The sequence below is a fragment of the Dicentrarchus labrax genome, unplaced genomic scaffold, assembly GCF_905237075.1.
Source record: "Dicentrarchus labrax unplaced genomic scaffold, dlabrax2021, whole genome shotgun sequence".
Taxonomy (NCBI): Eukaryota; Metazoa; Chordata; class Actinopteri; family Moronidae; genus Dicentrarchus; species Dicentrarchus labrax.
Window position 1 is genome coordinate 1745183 of NW_026136718.1, and position 14499 is coordinate 1759681.

The 14499-nt window shown below is 37.9% G+C and overlaps 3 protein-coding genes and 1 long non-coding RNA gene across 7 annotated transcripts in view; 2 read left to right on the top strand and 2 right to left on the bottom strand.

Annotated features, from left to right (window-relative positions):
- Nucleotides 1–2412: 2412 nt before the first annotated feature.
- Nucleotides 2413–6001, bottom strand: LOC127349814 (uncharacterized). The gene is made up of 4 exons (XM_051375757.1): nucleotides 5707–6001; nucleotides 4495–4746; nucleotides 4265–4382; nucleotides 2413–3924 (listed from the first exon to the last, which is right to left on the bottom strand). The coding sequence occupies exons 1-4, from the start codon at nucleotides 5934–5936 to the stop codon at nucleotides 3154–3156; spliced, it is 1371 nt and encodes a 456-aa protein (XP_051231717.1). The 5' UTR covers nucleotides 5937–6001; the 3' UTR covers nucleotides 2413–3153.
- A 121-nt stretch (nucleotides 6002–6122) lies between these two features.
- prpf38a (pre-mRNA processing factor 38A) lies at nucleotides 6123–11878 on the top strand. The gene is made up of 10 exons (XM_051375778.1): nucleotides 6123–6332; nucleotides 7858–8017; nucleotides 8397–8518; nucleotides 9062–9147; nucleotides 9476–9586; nucleotides 10162–10268; nucleotides 10387–10413; nucleotides 10504–10595; nucleotides 11356–11404; nucleotides 11501–11878. The coding sequence occupies exons 1-10, from the start codon at nucleotides 6203–6205 to the stop codon at nucleotides 11544–11546; spliced, it is 930 nt and encodes a 309-aa protein (XP_051231738.1). The 5' UTR covers nucleotides 6123–6202; the 3' UTR covers nucleotides 11547–11878.
- Nucleotides 11879–11924: 46 nt separating this feature from the next.
- LOC127349821 (interferon-induced protein with tetratricopeptide repeats 5-like) overlaps nucleotides 11925–14499 on the bottom strand; it is a 48629-nt gene continuing 46054 nt past the window's right edge. For all 3 annotated transcript variants that reach the window (XM_051375775.1, XM_051375776.1, XM_051375774.1), the window contains exon 4: nucleotides 11925–13428. In XM_051375775.1, the coding sequence (XP_051231735.1) occupies nucleotides 12646–13428 (783 nt within the window). In that variant the 3' untranslated portion in view covers nucleotides 11925–12645. The remainder of the gene's footprint in view (nucleotides 13429–14499) is intronic.
- LOC127349833 (uncharacterized) overlaps nucleotides 13368–14499 on the top strand; it is an 84674-nt gene continuing 83542 nt past the window's right edge. For both annotated transcript variants that reach the window (XR_007880422.1, XR_007880421.1), the window contains exon 1: nucleotides 13368–13467. This is a non-coding gene — a long non-coding RNA (uncharacterized LOC127349833). The remainder of the gene's footprint in view (nucleotides 13468–14499) is intronic.

Consider the following 14499-nt stretch of genomic DNA (forward strand, 5'->3'; position numbering starts at 1 on the left):
CTGTTGACTATTTATTACAGATGACTTTGTTCTTCCAACTCCTCCCAAAATGACAGATGCACAGTTTGGTAAGTGGTTGTGTGAAACCAGTTTTGTCTTTGATTGGGTATCAAATATTTTGAAGTTTAGTATGCCATACCAGAACTGAAAGGTTACAACTTGAATTGAATGCCACAAAATACAAATTTCAATTGTCTTTTATGTTAATGTAAACTGTTAATGTTACTTATGTTGACTAACCGCAGAAGGAACCCAGAAGAAGAATCCCTCTGAGTGTCTTTCTAATGGTTGAAGGATTTAATTTATATATGATCAAAAGTACAATATTGTCAAAATGATAATTCCCACTACTTAGAATTATACTACATTTGCAATACCTGCTGTTGCAATTTCCCTTCTTTATTTTATTTTTTAAAACCAGATCATTCAGCCCTGGCCAAGAGAGTCTGTCCAGATCCCTTTCTCAGAGACAGCGTGGGGGTTCCTCAGGGTCTTCTGCTCACGGACGGAGGTATTTAAGTTAAATATGATCAAAAGTACAATATTGTCAGTATAAATGAAGCACGGTAAAGCTGCAGTCTGAACTACACAACAAACAAACTCAACAATATATATATATATATATATCTGTCTGTTCTTATAGGACACAAATCAAAACAAAAGAACAGCTGCCCTACTTGGTCTTCCATGCTACCTTGGAAAAGATTCCTCATACATAATCAGGATGTGTGATGTAAGACACTGTATTTACACATTTTATATTGTTTTGTATTGTAAAAATAACTACGCCCTATGTTTGGCACACACCCAACATTGACGGGGTTTCCTTGAAATAATTAGAATTTTGTCCCTATGACAAGCAAATGTAGTAATGTCTGAAAAATTAATGAAATGTGCCCTTAATTTAAATAGAAAGTGTAATGAAACCCAAAATGCAATAACTTAACCAATATGTAATAAAATATCCAGACTTATATTGTTTTTTTAAATAATGTAATGCTAACTTATCACATTAGGCTACTTTTTAAAATATCTTAGTAGTATATAGTATAGTATATCAGTATATCAGAAAAAAGTTTGATGGGATAATAAAGTAGTAGGCTACAGCCTAGATTTATTTTTTTTTTGACCATGTTACATGTTAGTTAAGAGGTGTGTCCCAGAGTTTCTGTCCATGTGCATGTAGCTGTATGATGCATAGTCTATAATAATCATTCTTTCATTTCAAATGCAATGTATGTAACATTGAATTATTATTCATACTTGAAATCCCAATATACTACATTTTTGAGAAATAGAGAAAATGTCAATGCAGTACATTTCTCCCAGTTTAGCTCCACCTAGTGGCCAAAATAACTTGGTTTATTTTATTATTTGTGTTTAACAATGAACATGCAGAAAGGCAATGACAACACTCACTAAACTAATTTCCAAGACATTTGTAGCCTTTCTTTATTAGAATACTATAGTACTATATAGAAACTGTTGATTGGACAAGAAGGCCCTCTGCATGATGCATTTCCTTTGGATGTTTTCAACGTGGCTGTGGTAGTAGAGGGGAAAATCATCCTACATGACCTCAGAGATCTGCCCACAGGCTTTGCCATGTTACTGGGCGCAATCTACTGCCTTAACCTTGAGTAGCCACGTAATATGAGGTACTCTTTTGAGTTCCTTCAGAGGGTTGTCATGAACATTAAAACAGACGAATGTTCAGCCAGAATCCATGGACTCCAATAAACTGCTTAGATATCGCATGTAAACAAACGAATGTACTTGTCAACTACTAGGAGGCAGCATTTATTTGGGAAGCTTGCTTTGTTCTTTACACTAATACAGGTTTTCATCAGTCTGGTTTGTTCAGCAGAAGTCAGGTATGGGCAAATCTAGTGACAAATGGGTGAAGTTGAAAAATCTAAAATAGTTTAGGTGTGTATATATAATGAAAACAAATTGTGGTTAAAGAATCTTTTAGATGTGGATGTTGTTTTAAAGCTCTGCGTATACCACATTTTTCCTCTGTACAACTTCACCATACTTACTCTCGTTTACAGTTTCAAAATTGTTAAAGTTTATATATTATAATAATATTATATTTTGAATTGTAAATAAATGTTCTATTTTTGGACAAATGCAAGAATTCAGTGTGAATGCTCTGTCATTTACCATGCAAGTTGAAACAAATTTGGAATTTTAATCCTTAACTTCAAATGGGTAGTCGTATAAATATTATTAGTTATTTTAACTCAGATCAAATATTAAGTTTAAACAAGATGTGATTAAAAGTTTTCATGTATTGATGATGTATAATGGTTTTTTGTTTCAACTAATGGTATCAAGTGAAGATTACAAGTGATTAAAAGTTAAGTCAACTTTGACAATTTAAAAAACAATATTGTGACAACTAGAACATTGTAGTATAATCAACCTTTTGAACTTTATTTTCAGAGTTGAAACAAAGGTAATCTAACCCTTCTTATTGGTGGTATTAGTGACTCCTGATGAAACATAGTTTGACACATTATCTCCTGTTATATTATGAAGTCTCAGTGTTTCCCAACCTGGGGGTCAGGCCCCCCACTAGGGGTCGCCAAAGCTTCACAGGGGGGTTGTGAGGCCTTCTTGATTCTAAGTGGTGTAAGAAAAAAGTACACACAACAATTCAATATCTCAGCATCTGGTATCAAATTAAATTAAAGTGTCTAACAGAACAAAAGGGAGAAGAAAACAGACTTTCTCCAAATAGAAATCTATTATGATTGTAAAAAATGATTAAAAAATACAGAATACAGACTTCTTCCAAATCTCTGGTTTTACACAAACTTCCTGCAGTTACTGAGTTCACTGTTTGGGTTCATTGTATAGTTCTGAATATAATATGAAATGTACATAAAATATGTAATTTAATAAGATGTCGTCAATTTACTAAATGGTAGAAAAGGAGTCCTCTTAAGGAAAAAGGTTGGGAACTGCGGTCTTATAATCACAGCCAGGACTTTTGACAATAACCTTACGAAAAACGTTACTAAAAAAGTAAATTTTCAGCTCTAAAATATGTGAGAACGATCCACATTTATTGCCCCACGCCGTCTCCAACGTGCTATAGACTCTCTCCAAGTAGACGAACATCTCCTGTAACAGTCTGGTTCTGTTCTACTTGAGTTCTGTTCTATGTTTCCTTTCCTCTCCGTTGATATAATGTAGATCGTTTTCGTAGTTCGTCAGGAGACATGCGACAGCATACAGCTGGTTAACGTTCCCAAAAAGCCAGACTGGAATCTCTGTGTCAAAGAACTTGTGTTCCTTCACCCGGCGTATGAGGCGCTCTACGAGCAGCCTGAGGCGAGCGGCGGCCTGGGTCTCCATGACCTCGCAGGCAGACGTTTGGGATCTTCCAGAGAGAAAGGCCGCCTTGTAGATCTTACACGGCACAGAGTCACCAACGAGGAAGCCTCTGTCGACCATGATGGCCATCCCGGGTCTCAAAAGGGAGAGAATTCCTGACTCTCGCATGATCCGATTGTCACTGACAGATCCGGCGTACAGTGGCGAGACGAAGGTGACCGCCCCGTGAGGAGCGACTCCAAGCAGCCCTCGGAGAGTACAGTAGGACCTGTGTGCAGCTTCGCCCTGGAGAAGAAGCGACGATGGGACCCGACACCGGAGCGCCGTGCAGTGCAGGACGACTCTGGTGTCTGCGTAGTCCTCGAACTCTGCAGGTAAATGTTCCCGTATCTTCTCCGCTGGTATCCAGATCCTCACGGAGCCCAGCACCGCGTACAAGAAGTTGCTCCACGTCGTGATAATCCGACCGACCGCGGACTGCTGGACTCCGTACCGGTCTGCGAGGTCACACCGTTTCGAGCCCAGCGAAAGGAAGTTGAGAAACATGAACATCTCATCGATGGGCTTCAGGGAACGAGTCTGTGCAACACAGACGGAAAGTTACATAATGTTTCAACCTCCAACAACCCTGAGCTCTGAATGACTTTAAATAATGTCAGATATATTATTATAGTGTTACTGTGGGACTAGTTATTAACCACCAGAGGGCAGCAACCAGCAGCGCTCCTACCTGCAGCTGTCCACTCTTTTCAGGTCAAACAAAATGAACAAACCTATTTAAATTTCAGTGACTTTAATTATTAGTTACCTTCAAAAGAAACACGTTACTTTATAACACATTAATCCCAACACTGCTATAATAAATAATCAAAAAACCTTGATTTTTATTATTATTATTAGTATAATAAAGAGTACTTACTGCAGTGGCACTTGGCTCTGTGAACGTGTCCCTCTGTGCTTGTGTCACACTGACCATAGCCGGCAGCGTGGGCTCTATTAAGGCCCAGAAACGCATGAGGAGGTCATAGGATGCAAACCTGAATAAATACAGTTCAGATGTTAGTATTTAAAGCCGGTATCATTCTCTTACTTGGTGTTTCCACCTCCAGCAGCCTCCTCTGATCCGAGCCCGCTGGATCACGATCTCACCTCGTGAAAAACTGGATGTCCTCGTCTGAGCCGGCAAATCGATGGATGCCAAACCGCTGCCTCATGGTGACCTTCTCGATTTGTCCCCTCAGCCGTTGGATCTCCTCTCCGAGAGACCCGATGTCATTCAGAGCCGGACCCAGAGGTGGAGGAGGCGGAGCGTAGTCGTGGTCCACGAGGACTGCGTCGGCCTCCTCCCTCGGTGTGTCGTCTTCCGGCTGTGATTGCTGTTTCTTCTCCCACACACCCGGTCTGAAAGAGGGAGAAACTGTGAAACAACGCTGGAACCGCTCCCCGGTCTCTGACCCGGGTTCTCCAGCTGCCTCCTGATGAACCTGATACTGGTTCTGTTTACCAAGGCTCATCCCTTGTATGACAATAAACCTGATTCTGTTTCTGGTTGCTTGTTTTTGTTTAAACAATTGAATACATTAATAAAATAAAACTATTTATGAGTGGTTTTAGTTCACCGGGCGTGTTTTAAGGTCAGTTCTCAACCACAACTGATGGTTCAATGTTTGAGCAGACTTTTAAATAAATATGCAGATTTATTATAGACATTAGTCTAATAAGGGCAACATCTGACTGTATGAGGACTTTGTAGGATGTGTATAACTATGCAAATTGTTATATATTTGTTTGGGTCTCAAGATGCCCTTTTCTTATATTCTTATTTTAATATATATATATATATATATATTTATGTATTTTACAGACCAACAACAAATGTCACATCATCACTTTTAACAATCTAACAGATTTGTTTTTTTTAATTTTTGGCTGAAAAATCAAAATTGTGATGCAATAAATAGACTAACAGTCTCAAAATAATTAATATTCCAATATTGTGCATCCCTAGAGGAACATAATATTACACTGGAGAATCAACTTGAAAAGAAATCATTTAAACTGCACCTATAAGCTGATTTCTCAACCAGACGAAGAAGAAGAGGTTCGGTAGCAGATACACCATATATAAATATATATATATATATCTATATATCTATATATATATCTATATCTATATATATATCTATATCTATATATATATATCTATATATCTATATATATTAGGGCTGGGGGTTAACGATTATTTATTAAACGATTAATCGGCCGATTATTTGATCGATTAGTCGACTAATGTACGGATTCTTTTTCTGTTGGTGGATTAATAATAATAATGTCTGTCAGATGAACACCGTTAACACTCACCTGTTACTGTCTCCTTCTGCAGGGGGGTGCTTCCGCTTCAGGTGCTGCCACATCGCTGTTGTGCTCCTGTGATAAGCCAACTCCATGAAACAAACAGCGCAGGTAACGAAGCCTTTCCGTTCCGGACTGAAGGAGAAATATTCCCAAACCTTGGAGGATTTAGGACGAGAGGTGTTTGAGGGACTTTTCCCTTTATCGGGATTCTGTGAGCACGTGGCTGTTTCCTCCATTCTGCAATGTTTTGGTCTCCCACGTGTGTGCGTGTGCGCGCGTGCGTGTGTGTGTGTGTGTGCGTGTGTGTGTGCGTGTGTGTGTGTGCGTGTGTGGCGAAGCGTCGACGCAAAAATATGACCTCGACGTAATCGTGACGTCGATTAAGAGAGCTGCGCTTTTATTGTGAAGGCGACCCGGAAGTGTTATCACTTCCGCTGGTTTCCGCTGGTTTCCGCCGCCGCCGCCGTGTCGATGCTAGCTCCGAACTGTTCTTTAATCTCCGATGGCGAACCGAACCGTTAAAGATGCCAACAGCATACACGGGACCAACCCGCAGTACCTGGTGGAGAAAATCACCCGGACTCGAATCTACGAGTCCAAATACTGGAAGGAGGAGTGCTTCGGTCTGACCGGTGGGTTAGCATCGAGCTAACGAGCTAACGAGCTAACGTTAGCCTCCCAATGCTACATTCTCTACTTCATTTAATCTAATTTAATATTATTTAATATAATTTAATATCATTTAATATAATTTAATATAATTTAATATTATTTAAACTCATTTAATGTCATTTAATATAATTTAATCTAATTTAATATCATTTAATATAATTTAATATCATTTAATGTCATTTAATCTCATTTAATCTCATTTAATATCATTTAATATCATTTAATGTCATTTAATATCATTTAATATCATTTTATATTATTTAAACTAATTTAATATAATTTAATTCACATAAAGTCTCTTTATGTCTTTAAGGTTCTTTATACATTATTTTCTGTATTTTAAACAATATTTAAACCGGTTTTACAGAATATTGTGCAGCTAACGTAAATAGGGTTAATAATATTATTATTATAAATATTATTATAAATTAATGTTATTATTATAAATTAATATTATTATAAATGTTATTATAAATTAATATTATTATAAATTAATGTTATTATTATAAATGTTATTATTCTAAATTAATGTTATTATTATAAATTAATATTATTATTATAAATTAATGTTATTATTATAAATTAATGTTATTATAAATGTTATTATTATAAATTAATGTTAATATTATAAATGTTATTATTATAAATTAATGTTATTATTATAAATATTATTATAAATTAATGTTATTATTATTGTTATTATTATTAATGTTATTATTATAAATTAGTATTATTATAAATTAATGTTATTATTATAAATTAATGTTATTATTATAAATGTTATTATTATAAATTAATGTTAATATTATAAATTAATTATGTTACTACAACACAAAGTTTACTCTCTTTAGATTATTCTGTTTGATTAAAAGCTAAAACAGAAAGAAAGAAAACACTTAAACTGCTGATTAATTTCTCAGTTGTTCTGTAATCGATAAACTTTAATATATTTATATATACATTTATAAATATATATAAATATATTAAAGTTTTAGTTTTCGTCAGTTAAACCGGTTCATTAACATAAAAAGACAAAAACAATTAAATAATAAAGAGGAATTCACTATTATGATAACAAACTTCTTATAACATTAATTTCTTATTTGATACATATTTAAAAGACTCAAAACAGTATTAAATTGGGAATATATTATATTCTATATTATTATTTTATATTGGGAATAACTGGTGTATAAGACATTAGAAAATAGTGATTAAAAAAAGAAATAAAATACAAACAAGCTGTCATACCAGTTAATTAACATAAAAAGACAAAAACAAATCATAAAATGAAATAATGAGGCAAAAAGATAATATTCATTATAGTAGTTCAAACATAAGAGACTAAAAATAGCTTCAGTTTCTAATATTTTAACCTAAAAGAAGTTCAGTTAACATATTTTACTTTAAACCAAAGTTTATATTTTTGTGCCTTTTTCTGTTTCACAATGTCGATAAATGTCGTGCGTGTCGTGTCGTCCGCAGCCGAGCTGGTCGTTGATAAAGCCATGGAGCTGAAGTACGTCGGCGGGGTTTACGGCGGGAACATCAAGCCCACTCCCTTCCTCTGCCTCACCCTGAAGATGCTGCAGATTCAACCCGAGAAAGACATCATCGTCGAGTTCATCAAAAACGAGGACTTCAAGTGAGTTTCCGTCGGTTGTATTCAGTGACAGCACCGAGGAAGACCGAGGGAGACATTGAACACTGACTGGAAACATCAATTTACTGTAAATCTACAAACAGCTTGTGGCTGATGTTGTGTTTGTTGTTTCCACAATCACAAACAATCACAAACAATCACACAGACACGGATGTAAAATGGCCAAATTGTTATTTTAGAAACATCTTTATTGCCCCAGACTTTCACTGCAGGTTCATTTATAGATTATAGACATTATGTTTACACACCAAGCTGAAATTATATCTCATACTGGACTTATTGTTGTTTATTGTGGATGTTTGACGACCATCTTACCATCATCTGTCTCTCTCTCTCTCTCTCTCTCTCTCCCTCCCTCCAGATACGTCCGTTTACTCGGAGCGATGTACATGAGGTTAACGGGAACCGCAGTGGACTGCTACAAATACTTGGAGCCGCTGTACAACGACTACAGAAAGATCAAGAGTCAGAACAGAAACGGAGGCGAGTTGTGAAAGTCGACTTCTCTGATGCAGCAACATAAACAGTCAAAGCGTTATCGTTGGTGTATGTGGAGGTCTTTAAAGGAATAACCTTGTTTTAATACATATGTTGGTGCACTTGTGTGTGCTCCACAAGCTCTCTCAGCTGGTTTTAACTATTAATTAAACAAAATGAAGTCAGAAAATGTCAAGAAAGGAAATATTCTCTTATTTTCCTTATTAAGCAGAAAAATACAACTGTGCACCTTCTGAATTCAAGTTTCTCTCTTTTACACGACAAAGATTATCTTAAAGGTCCAGTGTGTAACATTCAGGAGGATCTGTTGGCAGAACTTAAATATGACTCCAGCAGTTGTAATAAACACATATTTCATCCTTCTCAGTTATTCAGCTTCCAGCGTCTGTGATCAATTTCAGTCTTCTATGTAAATGTTTGTATTCATTTGGTTCATTGATTAAATTCCAGGAAGGTTTTAGAGGTTCGGTCTGATCTCTGATGACGTGGCGGATGTGTGAAGGTTTTTATTCTCCTCTTTGGTTTTAGAGTTTGAGTTGATGCACGTGGACGAGTTCATCGACGAGCTTCTCCACGCAGAGAGGATGTGTGACATCATTCTGCCCCGCCTTCAGGTACGTTCACAACTCACACACCGTTTGATCAGGTTTCCCACAGGTGTACTGGAGACGCTGGAGCTTTAGAGACTAGTTCTTTTAGTGATGAAACTTATGAAAGTGACCAAATGTCCTGTAAAATGTAGACCCCTCACTCAGACAACCAAATCCTAGGTGTGTTACTTTAAACTCGACTGTTGGCAGGAGCCTGTTGATGATCAAATTTGTGTGTGCAACAGTCTTTGAATTGGCTATTAGGTGAGGAGATTCATTTTCTGTAAAATAAGTTGTTATTCATGGTGTGTGTGTGTGTGTGTGTGTGTGTGTGTGTGTGTGTGTGTTACAGAAGAGACACGTCCTCGAGGAGGCGGAGATGTTGGACCCCCGTATCAGCGCTCTGGAGGAAGACCTGGATGAGGTGGAGAGCAGTGAAGAAGAAGATGAGGAAGAAGAGAAGGTAACAGCATTTAATGGATAACCATGAGAGTGATTTTATATTTTAATATTTAACAGCCCGCTCAGCTGATCTCAAACAAGCCCAGTTTTGACTTCTGTTTCTGGATCAGGTAGATGAACTGTGTGTGTAGCTCCACGGCTCTTTTACTGAACTAAGACCTTGTTAACTCATCTTAAAACTCACATTAACCGTCTCCATTAGTCCTTCCACTGCTCCATCAATCAGTGACTGTGTGACAGTATTGTGGCTCTACTCTCTGGTGCCCGACCTCTCTCCTCACGCAGTAAATCACCTTGTTTAAAACAAAGCCCGTAATTCACAGAGTTTGTATTTTTCTGTGCGTTTTGTGATTAAAAGCGTTACACATAGAAACATTACTGCGGCTACAAGAGGCTCAACTGTTCTCATCTGTCTGTTGATGTGTGAAAAAACTCAGAAAACCAAACCTGTTCTAGAAAACTTCACACACAGGGTGTTTTGTATTTAAACACGCATAAAATACCGTCTACAGCTGTTTTCCTCTCCCTCTTCGGCTCACTGTGAGTTTTTAAAATGTTGTTGTTGTTTTTTTGCAGCCGGAGAGACTCCAGACCCCCGAACCCCACAGACGCAGTTACCGTGACAACGACAGACCTCGGCGATCTCCGTCACCTCGTTACAGACGCAGCCGCTCACCCAGACGGTTTGTGTTATTGAGTTATCTGTTCAAGAGTTAATGTTTCTGAGATGTGAAGATAAATCTATTTTTATGAAGTGATTTATAAAATAATGAATTAAATCTTTTGTGCGTTTCTTTAAAGGAGGAGCAGATCTCCAAAGAGGCGAAGGTACGTTTGTTTCTGGCTGTAATCACCTTTTTATATCTGGTATTTCTATCTCATGCTCATTGACATCTTTATTTCGCTCTACGTACTCAGCCCGTCCCCCCGGAGAGACCGCCATCGCAGCAAGAGCCCCCGCCGCCACCGCAGCCGCTCCAGAGACAGACGCCACCGCTCCAAATCCCCAGGTAAAGACACGCAAACATGCCGGTGGTTGTTTGAGGCTGAGCGAGAGTTATACAGTATACGTTTTAGAGTTTGTAAATATAACTGCCTCTCGTCCAGTGAATGATTCTACAAACCAACTCTGTATATTCACATATAAACAGTATAATGCAGGTAGATCGGCACAGCTCTGTGGTCAGTAGTGGAACTACAACAGAGGACAAACACTAGAGGGAATAACTGCTTCGTTTAACAATAAATAAAACTTCTTCCTCACATTGTAGTTTATGTTTAATGTTTTATGTTGAGTTTTCCACTTTGATTTAAACTGTTGGTAATGAAATAAAATTCAAAGGTTCTTGATTCATGCAGCTTGTCGTTTTAATGGATTGTGTTTGCTTATTCTTAATGTTTATTTAAATGAATATTGTTTATCACATAAGCAGACAAACTTTCTGCTATTTTCTCTGCTGGATCATCGCTGAAAAACTGCTCATAACACATAATTCAGACGATTAAATAAAGAGCTGGAAGCAATGACAGGAACTATTTCAGCTCTCAATTACAATTAGAACGTCTGACCTTTTAATTAGAAGTTTTACAGCCAATTTCCTCGACCCATAAAGGAAAAACTTCATCCTGCAGATAATCACAAACATTTAAAATCAACACATCTGGAGATAAAAGGTTTTCATTGGACAGGAAGTGGGTGAAAAATGTGATGATCTGATGTCAGTAGTTTGGTTTTTAATGGTTTTAATTATTATTATTATTCTGAACCAGGTCACCACAGAAGCCACAGACATCGCAGCCACTCGAAGTCTCCGGAGAGGTGAGTGATTCAGCTCGTCAACGTCACTAAAACATTCAAACATCACAGCAAAGTCTCTCTATTAAATATCTTCATTCTGTTTCTGTCACATCTCAGGAGTTCAAAAAAGAGTCACAAGAAGAGTCGAAGAGGAAACGAGTGATTTTAATTTTTGTGTTTTCTCCCTTTTTTTTTTTTTTTTCAACCTCCTAAAACGTCAGAGATCGAAATCTCGTTTGACATTTGAATTTGTGGCTTTTTTTATTTTTTTTCTGTTTTACACATGGGACCACGGACCTGTCTGTGCGCCCTCAGGTCTCAGCAGTGTGTATGTACGGTATATAATCTCTCACTGGTTCAAACCCTCCCAGTTTCCAGGTGATTGTGGCCATTATTGATCCCTACTGAATATGTGCAAATGTAGAAAATGTGTTTGTGTGTGAAAGACTTTCACACTCTGACATTTGTTAAAGAAATAAAGACCCTGATTTGTTATTTGGTGTGTGTGTTTTTTGGAAGACGAGGATTCACAACTCATCACTGATGCTCCTGGGATTTTATTTTGTACACATTTTCAGTAATGCAGTAAATAGTTTGGGTTTAAATTAAGATTTTCTTTTAAACAAATTGCTAATTTCGACCAAATTAAACAAGTATTTCCAATTATTATCAGACATGTTAGGTGGACTTTATGGAAAACATTATAAGTGATTAAAAACCTTGCAGCCACGTGGATTTCTTTCATAGAAACCACCTAAACAAAAACACTACGGGCTTCCTTGTGTACGTAATGCATATTTAGTAGTATTAGCATTGATCCGATGAATACAATCAGTTGCATGTGGTGATAATAATCAGGTTATACATCAAATTAACTACATTACCAATCAAGAGTTTAATTATTCACTGCTCCTTTACAGCAAAACAAAAGTCTTATTGAGCGTAATACAGTAATAATGAAAAACAAACAACAGACAGAACATCTGATATTGTATTATAAGATTATGGGATTGACACAACCTTCGTCTGAAGCTGCTGTGTGTTTACACGCAGAGATTCTTTTGATTTAGAAGTGCTGTTAAAAGGTTCTTGCAGGTTTTCTTCTCTATTTCTCTACATGTTCAGTTTCTACCTCTGAGTTTAATCTTCTCCAGTACTCTGACGCTGGTCCTGTGAACGAACAAATGGAGGATTGTTGTGGTATCTCCGCCGTCGCTGCCGCCACCGTGTTCGGTTGTATCAGCTCGTAGTGATCCTGTTGCTTACATTTGGAAGATTTTTCGGCAGTTGATGTTAAGCAGCTTTAATTCTGCCTCTTCGAGATCCTTTATTTTGTGCAGTTCAACAAATATCTTCTCAGCTTCATCTTGGTTATTCAACAGTAAATACATGTTTGCCAGAGCGATCTTTATTTTGAGTGAATGGTGACTGTAAAGAGAAATCACTTCCTTACAGAGACTGATCCCTCTGTCTATCTCTTTCTGCAGTGCGGGATCCTTCCTGTCTTCAAGGACCCATTTGTAGCAGTTTGCAGCGGACCACTTGAGAAAACGTTCACCTGGATGTCTTCTCAGAGCCTCCTCTGCCAACTCAATAGCCTCATCCTTCAATCCATTCTTTCTGTACAGCCTCAGTATTGGTGTGTTACCGCTGTAGCTGCTGACGGGCCTTTTTAAAACCTCTCTGCCTAACTCACGTGCTTCTTCTTTTATATCAAATCTTATTTTTTTAGCGCAGGCCTCCAGGTAAAGAGCAGCAAGGTACAAGTTCTCTGGATCCCGTTTCTTGGCGTCTTCCATTTCCTTCAAGATGTCAACCTCCACCTTATTTTCGGGGTCTTTAGAAGCACTCTCTAATGCTAATACACGGCTGGTGTTCCACTCCACCATGTCCGTCTGCGTCCTGATGGCTCTCTCAAAGTAAACTGCAGCCAGCAGCCTTTGTTTTGCACTGAACTTCATCAGGGTCCAGGCTATTTCAGCCAAGATCTCTGGATGGAGCTCGTCCTGGGATGGAGATGGATATTTTTTCATCAGGGCGTCGACCTTTGACAGGTAAGCCTGACTCTCTTCTTGTTCTCCCAGGTGGTGGTGCAGCCAAGCCAGGTTCCCGTAGTTCACCACTAACCAGGGACCCTCTTCTGCTCCTCTTGTCAGGCGGAGGGCCTCTGTAGCCTGGTTGAACAAACTCTGGGAGTCTTCAGTGAACCCCAGCTTGTACTGAATGTACCCCCGCAGGTTGTAAATGTGACCCAGCCAGCTGTTTCCCTCCTCAGTGCCGATGTCCTCCAGGATTTCTCTGAGAAGGAGTAGTTTGGACTCACTGGGGTTCAGCTCCCAGGTGAAGTGGCACTGCAGGGCCTCCAGTTTGGCCTCCAGTGTTTGACTCTGAGCAGCACCGATGGAGGATGAAAATAACAAAGTTAAAACACATACGCAGTAATATAGTGTCCTTCATGTTGTGCTAATGTTCTCATTCCATTTGGAGCAAGCAGACACTCACCTCATCATCCATCTGGTAGTTTTCTAAATATGAGCCTCTGGTTTCTGCTCTTTATATAGCTGCTGCTTTGGGTGCGGCAGTGTAAAATCACTAACGTTCAACTCCTGCAGAGCTGTAAATGATGTGGAGCTCGTCCTGGATTTGGACTTTCTTTTCCCACTAATAGAAACCTAGAGCACCATTTCTGTCATACTGACACAACAGATCTGCACGGAGCTCTGATTATCTGGCTTTGATATCTAAACTTTGTCCCCTTTATCAGCAGGTATCACACAAGTCTCAAACCTTGGACTGTACAACCTGACAACACATCTTAATAAAGGAAGTAAATTAACATAAATTAATTCTCAAAAGTGAATTGTTGAAGCAACTCACTTGTTTTAAATGAAGTTAAGTGTTTGCACTATTTTCAGTACAGATGATATAATTCCATTTTGTTCCATTGACTCATTTTCTTCTTCAAGTTGACTTTATATTATTATAAACATGTGAGCATTGTAATGATGTATAGCTTATGATCTCTATTTCAGTTTATTAATCACCCAGATGATTCTTAATGATCCAGCAAATTATGATGAAAAACACATAAATTAATTGGCAATAAATTGTTTTTA